This window comes from Brassica napus, chromosome A6 (assembly GCF_020379485.1).
Source record: "Brassica napus cultivar Da-Ae chromosome A6, Da-Ae, whole genome shotgun sequence".
NCBI classification, from domain to species: domain Eukaryota; kingdom Viridiplantae; phylum Streptophyta; class Magnoliopsida; order Brassicales; family Brassicaceae; genus Brassica; species Brassica napus.
In genome coordinates, this window is record NC_063439.1 from 5,795,324 (window position 1) to 5,817,341 (window position 22,018).

Sequence of the window (22,018 nt, forward strand, 5' to 3'; positions counted from 1 at the left end):
TACCACAAGTTAATGATATGATTAAAGACTAATAATGTGGGACAATGTCTTAAAATGAACTTGATAGTTACATTTAATGATGGGGCCAATTTCACATGCGTGTATGCGTTTGGGAAATGTCACAAACAACCCTCAACTTACCGTCAAAAATAACTCTCGACTTGTAGGGTTAAAACCGTCTTTTCAGGTGACAAGTCCGAGATAGAGAGAGATATATATATAGATGCGTGTAAATAAATATTGTTGGCAGTGAGAACAAATATCATCATCGGTGTATCTCTTTCCTTCTCCTCCGGCAGGATTCGACTCTACAGATTCATCTTCTGGTAAAAGTCCGATTCTTTGGTATTTTGATTCATGGGTTTTTCTTATTTTCTCCAGATCATTCGAAAAAATCTCGCCTTTTTTTTTGGTTTTTCTCACATATTTAGATGTTTTTTTTTCAATTTCTTCTTCAGGGTTTGTTTGTTTGTCGGAGTTGAGCAGCAATGGAGGGAATGCTCTCTTCGAGTGAGCAGGAGAGATTAGTCTCCTCTTTCCTTGAGATCGCTGTCGGGCAGACATCTGAAACTGCTCGCCAGTTCTTAGAGGTTCGTAGATTTGTCTGTTTCTAGTCAACTGATGTGATTGGTCTGAGTGAGGTTACCCTTGATTGAGTTTCTGATTTCAGATTAGGGCTTTAGATAATATCGAAAGACTGACACTTTTGGGATTGAAACCCTAGATTGGAACACAGATTGTTCCTTTTTGTGTAATAAGATCTCTGTAATGGAGATTAGATTGAGTTTTATTCTCTGTGGTGTTACGATCTGGCATTGTGATTGAGAGTTTATGTGATGAGATTCTTAATTTCTGTTTGGTTGGTGACTCACCACGCTTCTGTTGATAGTTTGTTTTGCTTTCTCTACACTTGTGTAAAACTACTTAACATTAGGATGATTTTGTTGTATGAAAGGCAACAAGCTGGAAACTTGAGGAAGCTATTCAGCTTTTCTACGTGGGAGGCGAAGTTGGTGTTCTTCCATCTGGTGGTACACACACTCAGCCAACGGTCGACGATCCCATGGCTGCACACTCTTGGGGGTATGAATCAATGTTATAATATTCATTTTTTTACTGCAAAGTTTTATCCATTTTTGGTTTGATGAAGCTAATGGTTTTGTGTTACAATTTGTAGGGCGGCTGAGACAGGAAATGAAAGGATGCAGAACGAAGTAGATGAAGTGCGTGCTCCTTTACCTGTTGTGAGGGAGACTCTTTACGGTGACTCTATGTATTATGGGTTAGTCTCTTTTTTTTTGTTTTTCACCCTCATTACTTAGGATCTTAACTACTAAACGATTCTGTTTAGTTTCTGGATTCAGAGGTGGGGTCTAGTTGATGTTTTGTGCATCTACTTGCAGTTTTCGGATTAACTTTTGTCTCAGTTAGCTCTGGTCATGATTAATATCTAGATTACGTTAATACTGCAAAATCAAAATCAGGTCCTGGTCTCTGGTCAAAAGACTTGTCTTCCTGCTAGTTCCGTACGGTTAATGCTGATGGGATACTCTTCTAAGTTCTAATTCACTTGCATTTGTGATTAGGGGTACGAGAGTGGGAAGCTCTCAGCGTGAACCAGCTTCTTTGATTGCTTTCCGTAACTTCAGTGAAGAGCCAAAAAGCCCTGGAATCTGGGAGCCAGATGAGGGTGCTTCCTCTGCCTCTGGCTCAGCTTCTGCACCAGAGGCAGCATCAGCTCCTCGTGATAGCTTGGCCTCCTTGTACCGTCCTCCTTTCCATCTTATGTTACACGGCTCCTTTGAGCAGGTTCCTCTACAAACTTTCATGCTTTTGCTAATTGCTTGTCTGCTTTCTTTACTCTCTAGACCTCCTCTATTGACAGGCAAAAGCTACTTCATCTTCTCAAGATAAATGGCTTCTCGTCAACCTCCAATCTACCACGGAGTTTAGCTCTCACATGGTTACTCTCTAAAACTTCCTTAATGATAGTCACATCTAAGCAAACTCAATCACTCACATCCAGTTTTTTTTTGTTTGTTTCTCAAAGCTAAACCGAGATACTTGGGCAAATGAAGCTGTTTCTCAGACTATCAAGGCCAACTTCATCTTCTGGCAGGTATTAATAGTATAGAATTGGTTAAACCTAAACTATCTTTTTACAGAATTGGTTAAGTTCCTGCTTTGTTTCCGGTACTAAGGTCTATGATGATACCACGGAAGGAAGGAAGGTTTGCACTTACTACAAGCTCGAATCCATTCCTGTGGTGCTTGTGATTGATCCCACAACTGGTCAAAAGATGAGAATGTGGTCTGGAATGGTCGAACCCGAGACTTTGCTTGAGGATTTGGTGCCGTTCATGGACGGTGGTCCTCGTGAACACTTTGCTTCTCTCTCAAAGAAGCGGCCAAGAGGCAGCTTCTCATTGGCTCCTCATTCCAAACCCAAAGGTTTAGTTAGTTTTAAAAAACTTTTCAGCAACTGATTTGGTCTTTTGAAACTGACTTGTTCCTCCTTTAGAGGTTGTTGCAAAAGATGAGGAAGAAGAAGAACTGCAACGAGCATTGGCTGCTTCCTTGGAAGACAACGACATGAAAGAGTCTTCAGATGACAAATCAGCAATAATACCTGAAGAAGAAGTAGTTGTTGAAGCTGTTACAACAACGGTGCTGCCAACGTTCCCACCTCTCCCGGAAGAACCAAAGGGAGGCGACCGCAGCGTTCAATGCAGAGTTGGGATCCGTTTACCAAACGGACAGAGAGTCCAGAGAAACTTCCTCAAAACCGACAGTATTCAGGTCTGCAAATCCTCCTAAGAAACAAACATTGACTCTTGTTATTTGTCTGAGGTTTTCTGAGATGTTGTTGCTGTCGTCTCCATTGTAGCTTCTCTGGTCTTTCTGCTATTCTCAGCTTGAGGAATCAGAGAGGAAGAAGCCACTGAAGCTAACACAGGCGATTCCAGGTGAATCAAAGACGTTGGAGTTTGAATCTAACTTAACCTTGGAGCAATCTGGTGTTGCCAATTCCATGATCTCTGCTACATGGGAATGACAAAATCATATCTATTAAACTTTATCCTATGATGCTGTGTTTTAACTTTTAAGGTTTATTAGATTTGTTCTTTTGAGATTCGACCTTTTGAGACAATGAAAAATTTGTGATATTTTATTTGCTACGAATTGGAAAAATATATATACCTATCATCAGATTATTGCAGGTTTTAAATTTAAATTTGAAATTTAATATTATAAAAATCTCAATGAATTTAATTGGATTGATGATGTTTGTACTAAATGGTCACTATGAGCTTAAATAAGATTCCGTCGTCTATTAACTTTGATGGGTTAACTTTTTTTTTTATATTACTAGGTATTTTTTTGTGAATATTTATTAGTTTATGTTTTATTAATTCAAAAATCAAAATGATAATTTTTTATTTATATATTTTTTTTTAATTAAATCAAACATCAAATTGTTTATATATGACAAATATTTTTATTTATACAAATGTTTTTTATTAATATTTAATTATAAATAATTTCATATCTTAATTTTCAATTTTTCTAATAAAAAAAGATTATTTCAAGATAACAATACAATATATAAGATAACAACACAGTATAATACGAATTATCTTATTATAAAATATACATGAATTATCTTTTTATTTTTAAATATATTTTTAGATTTTGAATAATTCTTAGTTTTAGTCACTTATATTAATAAAAAATCAAATTCGTTTTTATTTTTTTTAATTTATACATTTAATTTATTAAGGATATAATTGATATATCTAACTTTTAACGTGGAAGCTCCGTTGCTAAAAATTACTTCGCAAATAATAGTATAGATATTGGCCACTATGTTGCTTTTGTTAGATTCAATAATCATTTAAATCTATATACTTTAGTTAGATTAAGGATTTTCCACAAGAAAAAAGAAAGACTAAAAGGTCAAATATCTTTTCATTTTGTTAGTCAAGAGTCAAAAACTTGTGTTATATCACATGTATATGATTATCGTAAATAAATTGCTAGTGTGTTAAAATAAAGCACACTTGTAAGCTTGAAATTTTGATTACTTACATAACTTTTTTTTATCAGTAGTAAATTTGTAGAATAAAAATACAATACATATAAATGAACTAGTATAAAATAAGAAAAGAGCAAAATTACATATGAATTAGTAATAAGTATTTATTATGATATTAATTAGGTTTTAATAGAAAGTTAAAAATATTAACTTTGAATTAATCCAATAATATTACTGAAGAACACGTGTATGTATATGTAATATGAAGAATATAATTATTTTAATGAAAATTATTTTTTATATCCAATATATACATTTCACAAGTTAAATAAGATTGTAAATTTTAATAACACCTAATTTTATTATATAAATAAAGTATTGCAATCATAGGATATTAATTTTTTTTTAATGAATATAGTCATAAATAGTAATACTTGAGTTGATACTTTTTATTACACTCACAAACTGGAGCACACTGGGACAACTAAGTTTAATTGTAGTGAATGCAATTATTGAAATTTTGTTTTAACAAAAGTTAATAATTATAGTTATTTATAATATACTATTTTTGGTCAAACTGGTTTTTTATTTTTTATTTTCTTATTAATCATCATTTCTAAATGCCAAAGACATTTTGTACAGTTTAATTAGATTATTTTCCTTAAACTGTAGTTATGCCAATTAAACCATTTGTGCAGTATTTAAAATATATATCTCACACTTCTAATCATATTTAACAAATTATATCAGATCATACATTTTGAATAGTTAAATTATGACACTAAATAATGTGATTGAAAAAAATTAGTAATATTTTTTGTTTAAAGTATAACCTTCAAGGTAGAAAAAAGAATAAGAAATAGTGAATGTTTTAGGTGTTTAAAAACAAATATATACGATTTAAATGAAGTAACAATTTTTTTTAAATGGTTTCGAATTATAATTTTCTTTAACTTCTTTTTAAATGGTGTAGAACTATAATTACCCAAATATTCTTAACCATTTTTTTTAAAACCATGATTTTAAATTTTTTGATATTATACTTCTATGAAAATTAAGTGAATTTAATACGATTTTTAACAAATTTTTAAAAAATACATATTATTTTTTATTTTATGACCAAAATGCTAAATACGTAAAAGTTAAAATAAAAATAATAATATTTTATTATTTCATATACTTACAATAGCTAATTAACGGTGGTCAAAATTACAATGGATAAGTTTGAACAGTGATTCCAATATCTAAAACTAATTTTCAATAATTAATACCGAACGGTTACAGAGTTGAAACGTATTAAAAAATAATTAATGTATTAAAAAGTCCTTTAATGAAAAGGTGAAATGGACTATGGCTTAGACCAAAAAAAAAGAAATGGACTATGGCTATATATATTGAGATATTGCAAGAGGCACTTCAAATTATTAAAGAGCAGAGCAACAGAGAAAGAGAGAGATAGCATTGTTTGAGCCTTTGAGGTGTGTATTTGTATACTTATAAATATAATTTGCCTAAGGCTTCTTCTTCTTCACCCTCAAACATTATCATCTACTTGGTGTATTTCTTTGTCTCTAAACTTTAGCTATTTACTGACCTTTTCTTCTTGTTTTTTCTCTTTGCACCTCAACACCTAGGAGTACAATAGAAAATAATTTATTATATGTCTTCTTTCAAAAGTAACAAATGAAATCTAACTTTTTGGAATTATATTTGTTCTACTCGTAAATGTCTTCTAGTGGCTTTTTTCCTTTTCATGTTGTCAATCTCTGTGGCGTGTTCCTGTTCATCTAAATATTTGCTTTCGTTTTATTCTGAATCATATTTCATTTCTGCCTTTTTTTACAAATTATTATTATTATATATTTTTAACAAATTATTTTTCTAATGGAATTTTGTAGAATAAGCAAAAGCAAACCCTGAGAAGATGTCTTCATCGTACAACAACACAATTTCATCATCCTCCACTCAGTCTTTCCCAATCTTAGCCATCGGAGCAAACAACTTTAACCGTGAAGAGACGGCGATGACAATGAATCAACGGCCCAACTCCGTTTCTCCACCACCCAGGAGACTAAGAAACAAACCAGGAAACCCAAGTAAATACCTCTTATTAACATATGCTGTTATAAATGAAGTGTTCCAAATAACCTTTAACTCTTATCATCATATGTTATTATAAATGAAGTGTTCCAAGAAAACCTTTGAGTTAATTCATTTTTTGTAGTTATTATCGATAATATAAGTATTAATATTATCATCATTTGACTAGATTATATTTTATATTGTTAGATTTTTCTTACAAGAAGATTACGTCTATTCAATTACTTATACATCATTGTCTCTTGGCTAATGGGTCTTGTTGTGGTGATTCATAAGGTCCAGATGCTGAAGTGATAGCCTTGTCTCCAGAGGAGATAATGGCGACTAACAGGTTCCAATGTGAAGTATGCCAAAAAGGATTTCAAAGAGAGCAGAATCTCCAGCTTCACAGGAGAGGACACAACCTTCCATTTAACCTGAAACAAAAGTCTGACGAACAAGTAAGGAGGAAGGTGTATGTTTGTCCGGAGCCCACGTGCGTCTACCATGATCCGTCACGTGCTCTCGGAGACCTCACAGGAATCAAGAAGCATTATTACCGGAAGCACGGTGATGAGAAGAAGTTTAAATGCGAGAAATGCAATAAGTTTTACGCTGTAGAATCTGATTGCAAAGCCCACTTTAAGAATTGTGGCACCAAAGAGTATCGATGTGTTTGTGGTACCAAATTCTCAAGGTAAACTATATAACGTCTTTCTTGGTTCCATTCTATAATCTTTTTTTTTTCCTTTTCATAGTTTTGTTCATATTATGAATCATATTGAATAAGAATCGGTTATACTATAAGTGTGATATAAACATTAAAAACGTGTTGGTTAAGCCATACATGTTAATAGTCTATAGCCATTAACATTTGTCATTCCAAATTCAAATTTTTTTTTATACGGTGAATTGATAATACTGAGCTTATCTTAATTACATTTTTTGGGGGGTGTTATTGCAGAAGCGACAGTTACGAGACGCATAGGGCATTCTGTGAGGCATTAGCACAAGAGTCAGCAGGAAACCCTAACTTGAGCTTCACGGAAATGTTAGCAGCCGCTGGTGGAAGTGATGGCAGTAGCAGACATGGATTATACGGCGGTGCTTCTTCTGGCCTCTCTCACAACCATTTTGGTGACAACTCAAACTCTGGTTTTGCCCCTCCAGCCGCAGGTTTTAATCTGAACCGTTCATCGTCCCCAAAGTTTGAAGACTTTTTTCCTCAGTCCACAAACCCTAACCATGGCCCTACTACTAATTTCCCCATGCAATACCCTTCGAACCAAGGACTATTGGCACGGAACGACCAGAATCTCATGAACCAGCACGGTCTCATCAACAGCAACAACAACAATAACAACTTGTTCAATCCCGGATACTTTCAAGCCAACACTCAGAACCTCTCTGATCAGACAGGTGGTCCTCCTCTTTTCCACCATGCTGACAACAACGTTCCTTCTGCTCTGCTTAGAGGGTCAAGTATGGCCGCTAATAACTTTGGAGGCAGTGGTAATGCAAACTCTCAAGGTCAAATGAACTCTCTTGCTGCGACAAGTGGTCATCAAGGCCGGCCCGGTAGCAGCATTTTCGACCATCGTTTGGGAAACAATCTAAGCATCGGAGGCCCTGATAGGCGGACTTTGGACTTTCTTGGCGTTAACGGTCGTGGTGGCCGTAATGAACCTCCTTTGGACCTTGACATGAAGTTTTCAGATCCAAATAATCCATTCGGAAATGTTTGAGAAGATCGTACACCTCCTATGTTCTTGCTTTGCTCCTTGGAGATTTTATTTTTAAGCCTTTATAATTATCTATTAATTAAAAAAATATCTATAAGTAAAGAAAAAAAATATCTATGAGAAAAAAAAACTATATATAACTATTTCTTTAAATTGTTACTAATGATGTAATGGAAATCTCGAACCAAAGTTTCTTTGGTAAAATTTGGTTTCTTCAACCTGTTGAGTCAATCCCCGTTAATATATATTTTTATTGGAAAATAACTATATTATTTGCTCTTATTCTACGCCAACAAAAACAAACAGTGGTCAAGATTAGATCCTGCTAACAAAACACTTTGAAATGCTTGTTTCTTAAAGCCTGGAAACAAATAACCAGAAAACGTTAGTGGCTTTGCAATAATTTACTTCACTGAAGAACTACCTTACTAGCAACCATGCAAACGTCTAATATATGAATTGTTGCATGCTCAGAATAACCAATCTACATGATCGAGTTACATCATTGGGTTTTCAACCTGCAATTCCTATATCTAAGGTTTTCGATAAAGCTAATTCATAACGAGAAACTACACAATACTGTTAGTGTCAGAGATTACTCTTCCTCTAATCGAAAAAATAAAAACAAATGGTCAATATCTCAAAATAGATGTAGATCCCACTAACAGAAAACGTTGAAATGCTTGGTTCTTAAAGCCTGGAAATATTGACCATATATTTTATTATAATAGATTCTACAAATATATGAGCATGAAAATATATTTTTATATACACTGCTTTTCAGGAAAAAAAAAGTTCACAAAAAATTTGAAATTGAAAATAAATAATCATCCCTTTAAACTATTATTTTAAACAACATAGTATATATAAGTATATGGAAATTATTAAACTATTTTCTTAGGGGGAAGTTTTATGTTTATCACATTGTTGGTATCATTATTTATTTTTACCATCAATAAACAGACATTTCAAAATATTTTATTCATTAAGAGGCAAACGACTCTTATAATCTTATTTTTTATATATATATATATATAATAAATATTTTTTTCGAATTTTTTTGTCAAGTTTTCTTTTTTGGAATTCGAAAATTATTTTAGAAATATTTTTAAAATCTTTAAAAAAACGAACAAACTAAAAAAACCTCTCTCCTTAATCTCTCCACCTTCTCTCTAAAATTTCTTCAAAATATTTTTAAAATCTTAAAAAAAAAGAACAAACTAAAAAACACCTCTCCTTAATCTCTCCACATTCTCTCTAAAATTTCTTCAAAACTTCATCTTCGTTCACCAGCTCCGGCTGCTTCCTCAGAGCCGGAGTTGGGTTTCGTTTTTAGTTTTATGTTTTTTTTTGCTTTTGATTTTCATCGGGTGGTTTGCATGTTGATTTTGATGGTGATAAGCTCAACCTTCAGATCTGTCCTTGATCTGTTTTGTGTTAGCTTGCGTTGAGGTTCTGGATCTGCAAGAACTACGGTGGAGGTTGGTCTTAAGTTGCATGTATCCCATCTCCTTTGCTGATGTCTTTGCCTGCTCTCCGTTTCGATCATTCATCCGGTTACTTCTCAATCTGATGTTTGAATGGTTTATGGTGATTCGCTCCCTGTCTACAACTCAGAGGTCTGATCGAGTCCTCGTCTCTCACTTGCTTCATCAAAGGCATCTCCTTGTCACTCCTTCATCGAGTCTGACTCTGCCGTTTCGGGTAAAAAAAAGAATGATGTGTCCGGTTAAAGCTTAGGTTCTTTAGTTAACTTGTTATGCTTATTCACTTTGGGAGGTCTCATGTTCTTCTTCAAATTTGCGCTTGGAGTGTAGTGTTTATCAGTTTGGAACTTTCTTCGCCTTAGTGTTAGCTTACTTTTATTCTTGCTTTAGCTTTGAACCTCTTAATCACCATGTAAGTTTTATCTAGTTTGTGTTAATCTCTTTCTCTTGGTGAGGGCTTTGTTTCTAGAGAACATGTTTCTGCCGGCCTAAAATTCAGGGAAATCCTTTATTTCCGCCAGGGTTGATATTGATCATTGTACCTGCTGTAAAACACTCTATTTAATATAATCATCTTTAGTTTTTTAATTTATATATTTATTAGAACCTTAAATTCCACATTCCAAAAATTCTACCCCATAAATGTATTTTCCTTCTTTAAAAATGACGATTAAAGCGGTTTAGATAAAATTTAGTTTTGCGAATTAAACCATTTGTGCATTATTTAAAATATATGTCTCACATTTATAATCAACTATAAAAAATGATATCAAATAATACGCTAAATATTACGATTGAACCAAATTAGTAATATTTTCTTTTAAAGTATAACCTTCAATGTAGGAAAAGTATAAAAAATAGTGAATGTTTTAGTTGTTTAAAAAACAAAAAGATATGATTTAAATGAAGTGATAGATTTTAAGAAAAAAATTATACAATAAACTTCTTTTTAAATGGTTTTAACCAAATATTCAAAACCAGTTTTTAAAAAAGAAAATAATGATTTAAAAAAATTGATATTATACTTCTATGAAGACTAAGTGAATTTAATATGATTTTATAATAATTGAAACAAATATATATATTATTTTTTATTTTATAACCAAAACGTTAAATATGTAAAATCTAAAATAATTTAAAAATAAAATAATAATATGTTATTATGTCATATATTTACAATAGCTAATTAATGATGGTCAAAATTACAATGGATAAGTTTGAACAATGATTTCAATATCTACGACTAATTTTCAATGATTAATTACCGAACGGTTACAGAGTTGAAACGTATTCAAAAATTAATTAATGTATTAAAAAGTCCTTTTAAGAAAAGGTGAAATGGACTATGGCTATATATATTGAGATATTGCAAGGCTTACTTCTACATATTCAAGAGCAGAGCAACAGAATAAAAGAGAGATAGGATTGTTTGAGGTGTGTATTTGTATACAGTATACTTATAAATATAATTTGCATAAGGCTTCTTCTTCTTCACCTTCAAACATTATCATCATCATCTACTTGGCGTCTTTCGTTGTCTCTAAACTTTAGCTATTTACTGACCTTTTTTTCTTGGTTTCCTTCTTTGCACCTCAACACTAGGAGTACAAAAGAAAACAACTTATTACATGTCTTCTTTCAAAAAGTTACAAATGAAATCTAACTCTTTGGAATTATATTTGCTCTACTCGTAAATGTCTTCTAGTGGCTTTTTTTCCTTTCGTGTCGTCAATCTATATATGTGGCGTGTTCTTGTTCATCTAAATATCTGCTTTCGTTTTATTCTAAATCATATTTCATTTCTACCTTTATTTTACAAATTATTTTACTAATGGACTTTTGTAGAATAAGCAAAAGCAAACCCTGAGAAGATGTCTTCATCGTACAACAACACAATTTCATCATCCTCCACTCAGTCTTTCCCCCTCTTAGCCATCGGAGCAAACAACTTTAACCGTGAAGAGACGGCGATGACAATGAATCAACAACGTCCCAACTCCGTTTCTCCACCACCCAGGAGACTAAGAAACAAACCAGGAAACCCAAGTAAATTAAATACCTCTTATTAACATATGCTGTTATAAATGAACTGTTCCAAAAAACCTTGAACTCTTATCATCATCTGTTATTATAAATGAAGTGTTGTTCCAAATAACCTTTGAGTTAATTAATTTTTTGTAGTTATTATTGATAATATAAGTATTAATATTATCATCATTTGACCAGATTATATTTTATATTATTAGATTTTTTTTACAAGAAGATTAGTCTATTCAATTACTTATATATCATTGTCTCTTGGCTAATGGAATTTGTTGTGGTGATTCATAAGGTCCAGATGCTGAAGTGATAGCCTTGACTCCCGAGGAGATAATGGCGACGAACAGGTTCCAATGTGAAGTATGCGAAAAAGGATTTCAAAGACAACAGAATCTCCAGCTTCACAGGAGAGGACACAACCTTCCATTTAACCTGAAACAAAAGTCTGACGAAGAAATAAGGAGGAAGGTGTATGTTTGTCCCGAGCCCACGTGCGTCTACCATGATCCGTCACGTGCTCTCGGAGACCTCACAGGAATCAAGAAGCATTATTGCCGGAAGCACGGTGAGAAGAAGTTTAAATGCGAGAAATGCGATAAGTTTTACGCTGTAGAATCTGATTGCAAAGCCCACTCTAAGATTTGTGGTACCAAAGAGTATCGATGTGTTTGTGGTACCAAATTCTCAAGGTAAACTATATAACGTCTTTCTTGGTTCCATTCTATAATCTTTTATTTTTCCTTTTGATAGTTTTGTTCATATTATGAATCATATTGAATAAGAATCGGTTAAACTATAATGTGATATAAACATTAAAAACGTGTAATAGTCTATAGCCATTAACATTTGTTATTCCAAATGCAGTTTTTTTTTAATACGGTGAATTGATAATATTGCAGAAGCGACAGTTACGAGACGCATAGGGCATTCTGTGAGGCATTAGCACAAGAGTCAGCAGGAAACCCTAACTTGAGCTTCACGGAAATGTTAGCAGCCGCTGGTGGAAGTGATGGCAGTAGCAGAGATGGCTTACACGGCGGTGCTTCTTCTGCCCTCTCTCACAACCATTTTGGTGACAACTCAAACTCTGGTTTTGCCCCTCCAGGCGCAGGTTTCAATCTGAACCGTTCATCGTCCCCAAAGTTTGAAGACTTTTTTCCTCAGTCCACAAACCCTAACCATGGTCCTACTACTAATTTCCCCATGCAATACCCTTCGAACCAAGGACTATTGGCACGGAACGACCAGAATCTCATGAACCAACACGGTCTGATCAACAACAACAACGTTCCTTCTGCTCAGCTTAGAGGGTCAAGTGTGGCCGCTAATAACTTTGGAGGCAGTGGTAATGTAAACTTTCAAGGTCAAATGAACTCTCTAGCTGCGACAAGTGGTCAACAAGGCCGGCCCGGTAGCAGCATTTTCGACCATCGTTTGGGAAACAATCTTGTTAGTGGATCTACGCGAATCAAGGCCCAGCCCAATACGAGCGAGAGAGCCCACCTTCATCAACGGTCATCTTCTCAACAAGATCAAGTCTTGTCGTCTTCTGTAACAGAGAGGCTCAGTACGGAGTCAACCTCACAGCTCCCGATTCACAATTCATTTGCTCTTCTGTCAATATGCTGCGCTGGCTAGCTGCTTTAGCTTTACAGCTGTTAGCTCAAAGACCTAGATCGTTCTCTTGTAGCCTATATATTGGCATCATTGTTATCTTTGTAAATCAAGCAAGTTTAATATAATTCAGTAAAGTTTCTTGAACTTGCGCATGGTATCAGAGCCAGGTTTAACCTTAACAGGTATGGCAGATCCGGTGAACCCATATCCCTTTCCCAGTAAAGTTCATGTCTTGAGCTGTGTAACACTCAAGCTCAATGACAGCAACTACCTACTGTGCAAAACCCAGTTTGAGTCCCTCTTGTCGAGTCAGAAGTTGTTGGGGTTTGTCAATGGTGCAGTGGTGTCTCCTCCGGCGACTCGAGTGGTGCTTCACGGCATGGAGAACGTCGAAGAGCCCAATCCTTTGTTCGAAGCGTGGTTCTGCACTGATCAGTTAATCAGATCTTGGTTGTTCGGTACGCTGTCTGAAGAAGTTCTGGGGTCGGTTCACACACTGTCTACGTCGCGTGATGTGTGGATCTCATTGGCGGACAACTTCAACAAGAGCTCAGACTCGAGAGAGTTTTCGTTGAGAAGAAGTCTTCAGCTTTTGGTGAAAAAAGACAAGCCGGTAGCGAGCTACTGTCGGGAGTTCAAGGCAATCTGTGATGCACTGAGTGCTATTGGGAAACCGATTGATGAATCCATGAAGATTTTTGGGTTTCTCAACGGTCTTGGACGTGAGTTTGATCCCATCACGACGGTGATCCAAAGTTCCTTGACGAAGTTCCCGGCTCCAACGTTTAATGATGTGGTGTCTGAAGTTCAAGGATTTGATCTGAAGTTGAAGTCATATGAAGATACTCCTGCTGTTAACACTCACATGGCGTTTAACTCTCAGAACGTGGGTCCGGGTTACAACCCCAACTACAGAGGAAGAGGCAGATCAGGACAGTACAGAGGACGTGGAGGCTATACGAGTCGGGGTCGAGGGTTTCCTCAGCATCAGTCTGGTGGCAACAACACGCAGGGAGAGAGACCTACATGTCAAATCTGTGGTAGAGTTGGTCACACGGCGTTGAAGTGCTACAACAGGTTTGACAACAACTATCAGTCAGCCACAGCTGCGTTCAACTCGTTGCGTGTATCAGACGATAGAGAGTGGTATCCTGACTCTGGAGCAACTGCTCACATCACTTCGTCCTCTACGAACCTACAAGAAGTTCATCCCTATGAAGGCACAGATGCGGTTATGGTGGGAGATGGAGCTTATCTACCCATAACCCATGTTGGCTCAACCACTTTGTCTTCTACTTCAGGTAATATAACGCTAAATGAAGTTCTCGTATGTCCTAATATTCAGAAGTCACTATTGTCAGTATCAAAACTGTGTGAAGAGTATCCCTGTGGAGTATTTTTTGATGCTAACAGTGTATGTATCATTGATCTCCTTCAGGAGAAAGTGGTGGCAAAGGGAACTCGAAATAAGGGGTTGTATATGTTGAAGAATGAAGAGTTTGCAGCTTACTTCTCAGATCGTCAAGTTGCAGCTTCTGAAGATCTCTGGCATCTCAGACTAGGTCATGCAAACTTCAGAGTTCTTCAACAACTTCAGAGCAGCAAGGAAATAAATATAAATAAGAGCAGAACAAGCCACATTTGTCAGCCTTGCCAGATGGGGAAAAGTCATAAATTGCAGTTTTTTCAGTCACATTCTCATGTTTCTCAACCATTAGAAAGGATTCATTGTGACCTTTGGGGGCTTTCTCCTGTTTTATCTAGCCAAGGGTTTCGTTATTACGCAGTGTTAGTGGATGATTGTACTCGCTTCTCTTGGTTATATCCGTTGAAAAATAAATCAGAGTTTTTTCAAATCTTTGTGGCGTTTAAGAAGTTGGTGGAGACACAATTTGATACTAAAATAAAAGTGTTCCAGTCTGATGATGGTGGAGAGTTTGTAAACACTCAGATGAGGACAATGCTACAAGAAAATGGTATTCTGCATCGAGTGTCATGCCCCTACACTCCTGAGCAAAACGGTCTTGCTGAAAGAAGACATCGGCACTTCACTGAGTTGGGACTGTCTATGATGTTTCAGAGTCATCTACCTCTACACTTGTGGGTTGAAGCCTTCGCCACGGCTAGTTACATAAGTAACATTCTGCCATCACAAGCGTTAGACAACAAGAGTCCATTTGAAGCTTTATTCAAAATGAAACCGAGTTATAAAGCATTGAGAGCCTTTGGATCAGCGTGTTACCCATGCTTGAGAGATAGACAAGACCACAAGTTTGATCCTAAGTCTCTGCAGTGTGTGTTTGTAGGATATAGCAGTATGCATAAGGGATATCGATGTCTCTTTCCTCCAACAGGGAAAGTCTATATCACAAGGCATGCTATCTTTGATGAAGAGTTGTATCCGTTTAGAGAGCAGTATAAGCAGTTGGTACCTCGCTATGATACATCACTACTAAAGGCCTGGCAGTTGATGACAAAATCAATGGGAGAAGAAGTAAAGGCACCAAGGATGTCTCAGGTGTTTCCAGCACCACAGGCTCAAACTGCTCCTCCGTTGAATGTACCAGCTGTTATGGATCAAGAAGTCAATAATAACCAGAACCAAGTGCCTCCAGAAGTAGAACCTGCTCCAGTGGAGAATGCTCCTCCAGCAGTAGAACCTGCTCCAGTGGGGAATGCTCATCCAATGCAAACAAGAGCTAAAGCGGGGATACATAAACCAAATACCAAATATGCTCTGCTTGCTCCTAAGTATTCAGTAGCAATAGCGAAGAATATAGCGGAGGCAATGAAGCACCCAGGGTGGAATGATGCTGTTTCTCAAGAAATGCGTATCATTCACATGTTGAACACTTGGTCTTTGGTGCCACCGACTGAAGATATGAACATTCTAAGTAACAGATGGGTTCACACGGTAAAACTGAACCCTGATGGTACAGTCAAGAAGCTGAGATCAAGACTGGTGGCTAAGGGATGTGCTCAAGAAGAAGGACTAGACTATTTGGAAACATTCAGTCCGGTAGTCAGGACAGCTACCATACGGTTGATGTTAAATATAGCTACAGCCAGAAGTTGGATAATCAAGCAGTTAGATGTATCGAGTGCTTTTCTTCATGGGGAGCTACAAGAGCCGGTATATATGCATCAACCTGCTGGGTTTGTAGATCCAGAGAAACCAGACTATGTGTGTAAACTCACCAAAGCGTTGTATGGACTCAAACAAGCACCAAGAGCGTGGTTTGATACTTTCAGAAACTATCTGATTGATTTTGGCTTTGTGTGTAGTATGTCTGATCCTTCTCTGTTTACGTACAACAGAAACAACAGCTTCATGGTGTTACTGTTATATGTGGATGACATTCTACTAACTGGAAGTTCAGAGAGTCTGCTTCAAGAGTTAGTTGAATCTCTATCTACTCGGTTCTCAATGAAAGACATGGGAAGGCCTTCTTATTTCCTGGGTATTGAAATGGAGACAAGTCAAGCAGATCTTATGCTTCATCAAAAGGCGTATATAAAGGAGATACTGCACACAACGGCTATGTCAGATTGTAACGCAATGCCCACTCCTCTGCCTCAACGTATTGAAGCACAAGATAGGAGTCTCTTCCCTGAACCAACATACTTTCGCAGCCTTGCGGGTAAGCTTCAGTATCTCACCATCACTGATATCTTGCATATTTACATTGTTTTATCCATTCATTCATAAACATTTTCATCATATAGATTAGGATTTAGACATGTTTAGGTTGCATTTTGCATACATATGTCTCTATCAGGTATTTGAGTACCACATCGAGTTTCTGGAGACATTTGGGTGCATTTGGAGCTCAAAAAGGAGTGTTTAGAGTGGTCATTGGGCGAGCAAGGCATGGAGCGACCAGTCCGGAGCGACACCACCAAGTCGCTCTGACCTCCCTATTGGAGCGACCTTACCAGAGCGACAGGGAGAAGTCGCTCGCGGTTTCATCACTCGGAGACGCGAGAACGAGCCCGGAGCGACCTCCCGGAGCGACACCACGAAGTCGCTCGCATCTCACGCCCCTCTCGGAGCGACCTCCCAAAGCGACACCCCGAGGTCGCTCGCGTCTCTATGGCGAGACGACACGAAGCGAAGCCTGGAGCGACCTCTCAGAGCGACCCACTGAGGTCGCTCCCGAAGGCCGGAGCGACTTGTCGGAGCGACATGCCGAGGTCGCTCCGCGCCTATTATCTGCTCGATTTCTATTTTACTTAAGGGCCTTTTGGTCATTTCATTATGCACGTTTTACATTTCAAAAACCTATGTTTTAAACATCTTTTGTAGCCACCAGTGGCAGATTATCTTTTATCTTTTGATCTATTGAGAAATACACAAGAACTCTCTTGAGAAGTTCATCTCTTGGATTTTGATTTGTTATGATCTTGTGTTCTTGTTGATTTCTTATCTATTTCTCTACATGGTTAATCTAAAATCCAATATGGGTTTAAGAGGAATCGTGGAGATTAGTGAGTAATCACCTTTTGAATTCATGGGTTAGGGAGATTAAGGGTGATTAGGTTAGTTCTAGGATGTTTTAGTGTAGATCATTCTTGTTCCTTACTAGTAGAGTATTCATAATGCATCTTCTGAGTTGGCCACACAAAAGTTGATCAATAGACATTTTCCACCCAAAAGGTGTTTGATGAAATGCCTGAGACAACTCTCCTAGGCTTTTAGTATACTTTGCCAAAGACATTTGTTGTTAAAGATGCTAAGATAGCTAATAGACTTGTTAGTAATGATTGCTTTCATATTATTCAACCAAAGACATTTTATGTTTGAGATATGTTAGCAAATGAGCATTCATCTAGACATAGAGCTTGCTTAGAATTGTGTCTAGGCTTAAGGTTGATAGTTTGATTGATCATTTGCCATCCTTAGTTCGATACTTGATCACCCAAGGTCTAATCCCTATGCCCATGAGTTCTCTTTTCCCTTAGTCAAGAAAGTATCATTCTGTTATTGCTTTCTAGTATTAGTAGTAGTTTAAAACTCATCTAAATCATTGGTTGCACTTAGATTAAGTGAGTACTTGCATTCTCAGTGCTTTGATATCCCTCAGAACTGGTTCGACAATCATTTATACTACAACATTTGTCTTAGGAGCCTTGAAAACTCCTAACATCAAATTACTCCCCCAAACTTGTTCTTTTACTTGTCCACAAGTGAACTTTCTAGAACTCATAGGGAGAGAGGTTGAAGGTGGGAGCACATAGCCAAAAGAAACACAACTAGCACACTCTCTTATTACACTCTAGCTTCTCTAGGCCTATCTTAACTCTTTTTGTTCTTACACTCATCATCAAGCATCCACACATTCAAATCAACCAACTCTCACATTCATTAAGCACAAAACATCAGGTGAATTCTTGCAAATGGTCAGTTGGTCCAAGTCATTTGGTTGGGTAAGGGAAGGCTTTTATTCAAGTGATTCAAGAGGTTCAAAACATATGATCTTTAAGGTGGTTTACTCTCAAAACAAGTAGCCTTGACATTGCACATAATTTATCTAAGAAAGGGACCAACTCATGCATACAATGCTCAATCTCCATTGTTCTACCCTTTTCCCAAACATACAATTACACAATCATTCACAAATGTCAAACCCAACTCACATCTCTCACCAAAAGATCCTAAGAACTTTAACTCCTTCTCTTTGAAATCTACAAGGGATTTTTCACAACCTCAAAATATTTCTTAGCTCCTAACAACTTTGCTAGCCCCCTTTTTCTTTTCTTTTTCTTTTTTTTTTCTTTTCTCTTTTTTTTTCGTTTTTCTTTTTCCCTTTTTTTTTTAGGCTGGGGGCCAAGACTTTTCAAAACTTGAGCTAGAGGCTTCTATACTGGTCCCAATAAAACAATTCACTTAAGCACAAAGAGTCTATTCTTTTCCTTTTTCATTTCTCCCAAATCATAATCACAACACTCACCCCCACCTATAGCTAGACAATAGAGTGTCCAATCTAGCAAGAATGAAGATCAAGCATTGTCGTTCCTGATACTCTCAACATTATGCACATGTAAGACTTTCCGAAAAAGGCCTCACTCATCAAACAATGAAAGCTTAAAAGGAGGAAAAGGTTTTGGGAGTGGTCTACCACTAGAGTTTGTCAAAAAGATTGGTATAAAAGATGTGACAACTCAAGTGTGTATAGCCATGACTCAGTACACAAGGGACCATGAGCAAGAAGCATTAAGTTCGTTCAGTTCAAATAAGGTTGTAGTTGGCTTCAAATACTGAGTTTCAGCAATCAACAAGTTTCAGGAAGAGTTTTCAAGGCTCGAAACATACAAGTCTTTTTGAGAGGTGCAAAAGCTAGTCAAGTGCAACGTAGTGTTCTTTACAAGGCATTCAAAATCATTGCTCCCAATGCAAGTGAATGCAACCTATATGCTCTAGACTCTCCTAAAAATGCAAATGATGCAAACTAAATGATTGATTTTTTTTTTTATCTATGCAAATAGGTATGCCATGCATGACTCAATGAAACAACATTAAAGCAAACATGATCAAATACTTGGTACCTCCCCCAAACTTGAGTGACACAGTCTCTGTGTCGTCAAGTAGAGAGAGAGATACCGAAAAGAAGACTAATATGCAAAAATGAAATGGTATATACAAGGGAGTGTGGTGGGTTACCTTCTATAGGGAATGAGTAGAGGGAGATGCTCCCTCCTCGTCGTCCTCAGGTGGTAACTCTTCAAGGTGCTCATCAGCAGGAGTGCCCATCTCTTCAATGTAGAAGGCTTGCCCGAACACAGTTGGTTTCCTCATTTTCCTCTTGATGTCAAAGTGGAGGATGTTCTCTTTACCCAAATGGAGATCAATCGTGCCCTCCTTCACATTAACAATAGCTCCTGCTGTAGCTAAGAATGGCCTTCCTAGAATCAATGGATCTTGAGCCTCCTCACCCATCTCAAGCACCACAAAATCTGTAGGTATCTCATACCTTCTAATCTTCACAGGGAGGTCCTCTAAGATGCCCACAGGATACTTCACTGAACGATCAGCTAACACCAGAGAGAGTCTACACTTCTTGTACTGAGTGAATCCAAGCTTCTTTGCAACAGACAAAGGCATCAAGCTGACACTAGCTCCCAAATCGCAGAGACTTTTCTCAAATACCATAGGTCCAAGAGCACAAGGTAGTGTGAAGCTTCCTGGATCCTCTAATTTCTCTGGAACATCAAGCCTCTGGATGATGGCATTGCACTCATGGGTAAGAATCATCATGCCTTCCATCTCCTTCTTCTTTGCAGCTACAACATCTTTCAGGAAATTGTTGTATTGAGGAATCAACATGAAAGCATCGATGATGGGCATTGCAACCTGAGCTTCACTCATTTGCTTCTCAAACAGAGCTTTGTATTTCTCTAGCAGCTGCTTCTTGAATCTACCAGGGAATGGAAGTTTGGGTTCATAGGGAGGAGGAACAAATGAACTTTCACTTGCTGGAGTAACAACTTCACCATCCTTTACTGTCTTCTTCTCCTCTCCAACCTTTCCTTTACCTTTGGCTTCCACTATCTTCTCCAAGATCTCGTCATTGATCTTCTCATCAACAATCACCACTTCATCATCTATGTTGATGGCAACCCCCTCACCTAATTTCTCAGCATCCTTGGTGAGGGTTTTAGGAGGTAACTGCTTACCACTCCTAAGGGTGATAGCTTTGGCCTCCTTGGGGTTTTGGTCAGACTTTCCAGGTAGAGATCCTTGCTGGCGATTCTGGTGAGTGTTCATGGAAGCAAATTGATTCTCTAAATTCCTGACTGTAGAAGCAAGGTGTGAGAATTTGTTGTTGAGCTCATTGTAGCTCCCATCAATCTTGGAATGAAGGTTCTTCAACTCATAACCAACTTGCTTCTCACTTCTAGTCTGAGACTCCAAGATTTGTTTCAGTAAGGTATCAGTGCTGCTCTCTTGAGGAGCAGAGAAACCAGACGAGGGGTTTTGCTGAGGCTGATAGCTGCCTTGCTGGTTATTTCTAGGCGGATAACCACTCTGTTGGTTGTTGGAATAGGATTTCTGTTAGTAGTTGTTGTACTGAAAGTTGGGCTCCTTTTTGTACCAGCTACCATTGTTGTTAATGAAACACAACTCCTCTTGACCTTCCAAACCCTCAACCTCATTGACAGCAAGTGGATCTTCTTGCTTGGAGTTACCAACAAACTTCAGCTGCTCTTGGGTTGCTTTTTCAGCAATGAGTAGGTCGATCTTGTCTTCCAAAGCTTTGATCTCTTTCCTCGTCTGCTTATCATCTGTCCTACTGCCTCTGTCGTGGTCTCCACTGTAGACTGCATCACTCTTTACCATGTTGTCAACCAGCTCTTCTGCATCCTCCTCAGTTCTCCCAAGAAGAACCCATTGCTAGCTGTATCCAGTCTGGCTCTGTACTTAGGAAGAGCACCACGGTAGAATGTGCTCAGTAAGCTCTCCTTAGAAAAGCCATGGTGTGGGCATTGAGCTTGGTAGCCCTTGAATCTCTCCCAGGCTTCACTGAAGCCTTCCAAGTTCTTCTGTTGAAAGCTGGAAATCTCGTTTCTCAGCTTAGCAGTTCTTGAAGTAGAGAAGAACTTCTCCAAGAATGCTTTCTTGCAGTCAACCCAAGTGGTGATGGAGTCGCTGGGCAGAGACTTCTCCCACTGACGTGCCTTATCCCCCAAAGAGAAAGGGAATAGCTTGAGCTTTAAGGCATCTTCGGACACACCATTGGTTTTTGACAACCCACAGTAGCTGTCAAACCTGTCCAAGTGATCAAATGGATCCTCTAGAGCCAAGCCATGATACTTGTTATTCTCGATCACGTTGAGGAGTCCTGATTTGATCTCAAAGTTGTTGGCTGCCACAGCGGGTGCTCGGATTCCCAATCTATGACCATGAATGTTTGGGCGGTCGTAAGTGCCAATGGGTCGAGCTGCTCGCTGTTGGTTTTGAGGTATGTCTCCCATATCAGTACTCAATCTCTGCAAGTGAGCCTGTTGCTCTTCGTCTC

At 37.4% G+C, this 22,018-nt stretch overlaps 3 protein-coding genes and 1 non-coding gene across 6 annotated transcripts; all 4 read left to right on the forward strand.

The window, feature by feature from the left end:
- The first annotated feature begins 169 nt into the window (after positions 1 to 169).
- Positions 170 to 3,215, forward strand: LOC125575039 (plant UBX domain-containing protein 7-like). Of its 3 annotated transcripts, none has more exons than XM_048782294.1 (10): positions 170 to 326; positions 459 to 590; positions 956 to 1,083; positions 1,178 to 1,282; positions 1,587 to 1,809; positions 1,886 to 1,963; positions 2,051 to 2,119; positions 2,202 to 2,451; positions 2,522 to 2,799; positions 2,888 to 3,215. In XM_048782294.1, exons 2-10 carry the CDS (start codon positions 489 to 491, stop codon positions 3,053 to 3,055), a joined length of 1,401 nt encoding a protein of 466 aa, XP_048638251.1. In that variant the 5' UTR covers positions 170 to 326; positions 459 to 488; the 3' UTR covers positions 3,056 to 3,215. The 3 variants fall into 3 exon arrangements, with proteins under 3 accessions (XP_048638251.1, XP_048638253.1, XP_048638254.1); XM_048782296.1 differs by having other exon boundaries at positions 236 to 327; positions 464 to 590; XM_048782297.1 differs by having other exon boundaries at positions 270 to 346; positions 464 to 590.
- Positions 3,216 to 5,467: 2,252 nt separating this feature from the next.
- On the forward strand, positions 5,468 to 10,993 carry LOC111198840 (protein indeterminate-domain 6, chloroplastic-like). Its single transcript, XM_022688162.2, has 4 exons — positions 5,468 to 5,514; positions 5,935 to 6,132; positions 6,413 to 6,812; positions 7,080 to 10,993. Exons 2-4 carry the CDS (start codon positions 5,961 to 5,963, stop codon positions 7,858 to 7,860), a joined length of 1,353 nt encoding a protein of 450 aa, XP_022543883.2. The 5' UTR covers positions 5,468 to 5,514; positions 5,935 to 5,960; the 3' UTR covers positions 7,861 to 10,993.
- A 186-nt stretch (positions 10,994 to 11,179) lies between these two features.
- Positions 11,180 to 13,101, forward strand: LOC125610211 (protein indeterminate-domain 6, chloroplastic-like). Its single transcript, XM_048782298.1, has 3 exons — positions 11,180 to 11,390; positions 11,677 to 12,073; positions 12,284 to 13,101. The coding sequence occupies exons 1-3, from the start codon at positions 11,216 to 11,218 to the stop codon at positions 13,020 to 13,022; spliced, it is 1,311 nt and encodes a 436-aa protein (XP_048638255.1). The 5' UTR covers positions 11,180 to 11,215; the 3' UTR covers positions 13,023 to 13,101.
- Positions 13,102 to 21,468: 8,367 nt separating this feature from the next.
- LOC125576038 lies at positions 21,469 to 21,575 on the forward strand. The gene has a single exon (XR_007314572.1). It is a non-coding gene; the product is annotated as a small nucleolar RNA R71 (small nucleolar RNA).
- Positions 21,576 to 22,018: the final 443 nt, after the last annotated feature.

Excerpts from the sequence above, each read along its gene's own strand:
- LOC125575039 (XM_048782294.1), top strand. The coding sequence starts at position 489 with ATGGAGGGAATGCTCTCTTCGAGTGAGCAGGAGAGATTAGTCTCCTCT. Across the intron at positions 2,120-2,201 it reads CCAACTTCATCTTCTGGCAG|GTCTATGATGATACCACGGA; the intron begins GTATTAATAGTA and ends TCCGGTACTAAG. Across the intron at positions 2,800-2,887 it reads TCAAAACCGACAGTATTCAG|CTTCTCTGGTCTTTCTGCTA; the intron begins GTCTGCAAATCC and ends TCTCCATTGTAG.
- LOC111198840 (XM_022688162.2), top strand. The coding sequence starts at position 5,961 with ATGTCTTCATCGTACAACAACACAATTTCATCATCCTCCACTCAGTCT. Across the intron at positions 6,133-6,412 it reads AAACAAACCAGGAAACCCAA|GTCCAGATGCTGAAGTGATA; the intron begins GTAAATACCTCT and ends GTGATTCATAAG. Across the intron at positions 6,813-7,079 it reads TGTGGTACCAAATTCTCAAG|AAGCGACAGTTACGAGACGC; the intron begins GTAAACTATATA and ends GTGTTATTGCAG.
- LOC125610211 (XM_048782298.1), top strand. The coding sequence starts at position 11,216 with ATGTCTTCATCGTACAACAACACAATTTCATCATCCTCCACTCAGTCT. Across the intron at positions 11,391-11,676 it reads AAACAAACCAGGAAACCCAA|GTCCAGATGCTGAAGTGATA; the intron begins GTAAATTAAATA and ends GTGATTCATAAG. Across the intron at positions 12,074-12,283 it reads TGTGGTACCAAATTCTCAAG|AAGCGACAGTTACGAGACGC; the intron begins GTAAACTATATA and ends ATAATATTGCAG.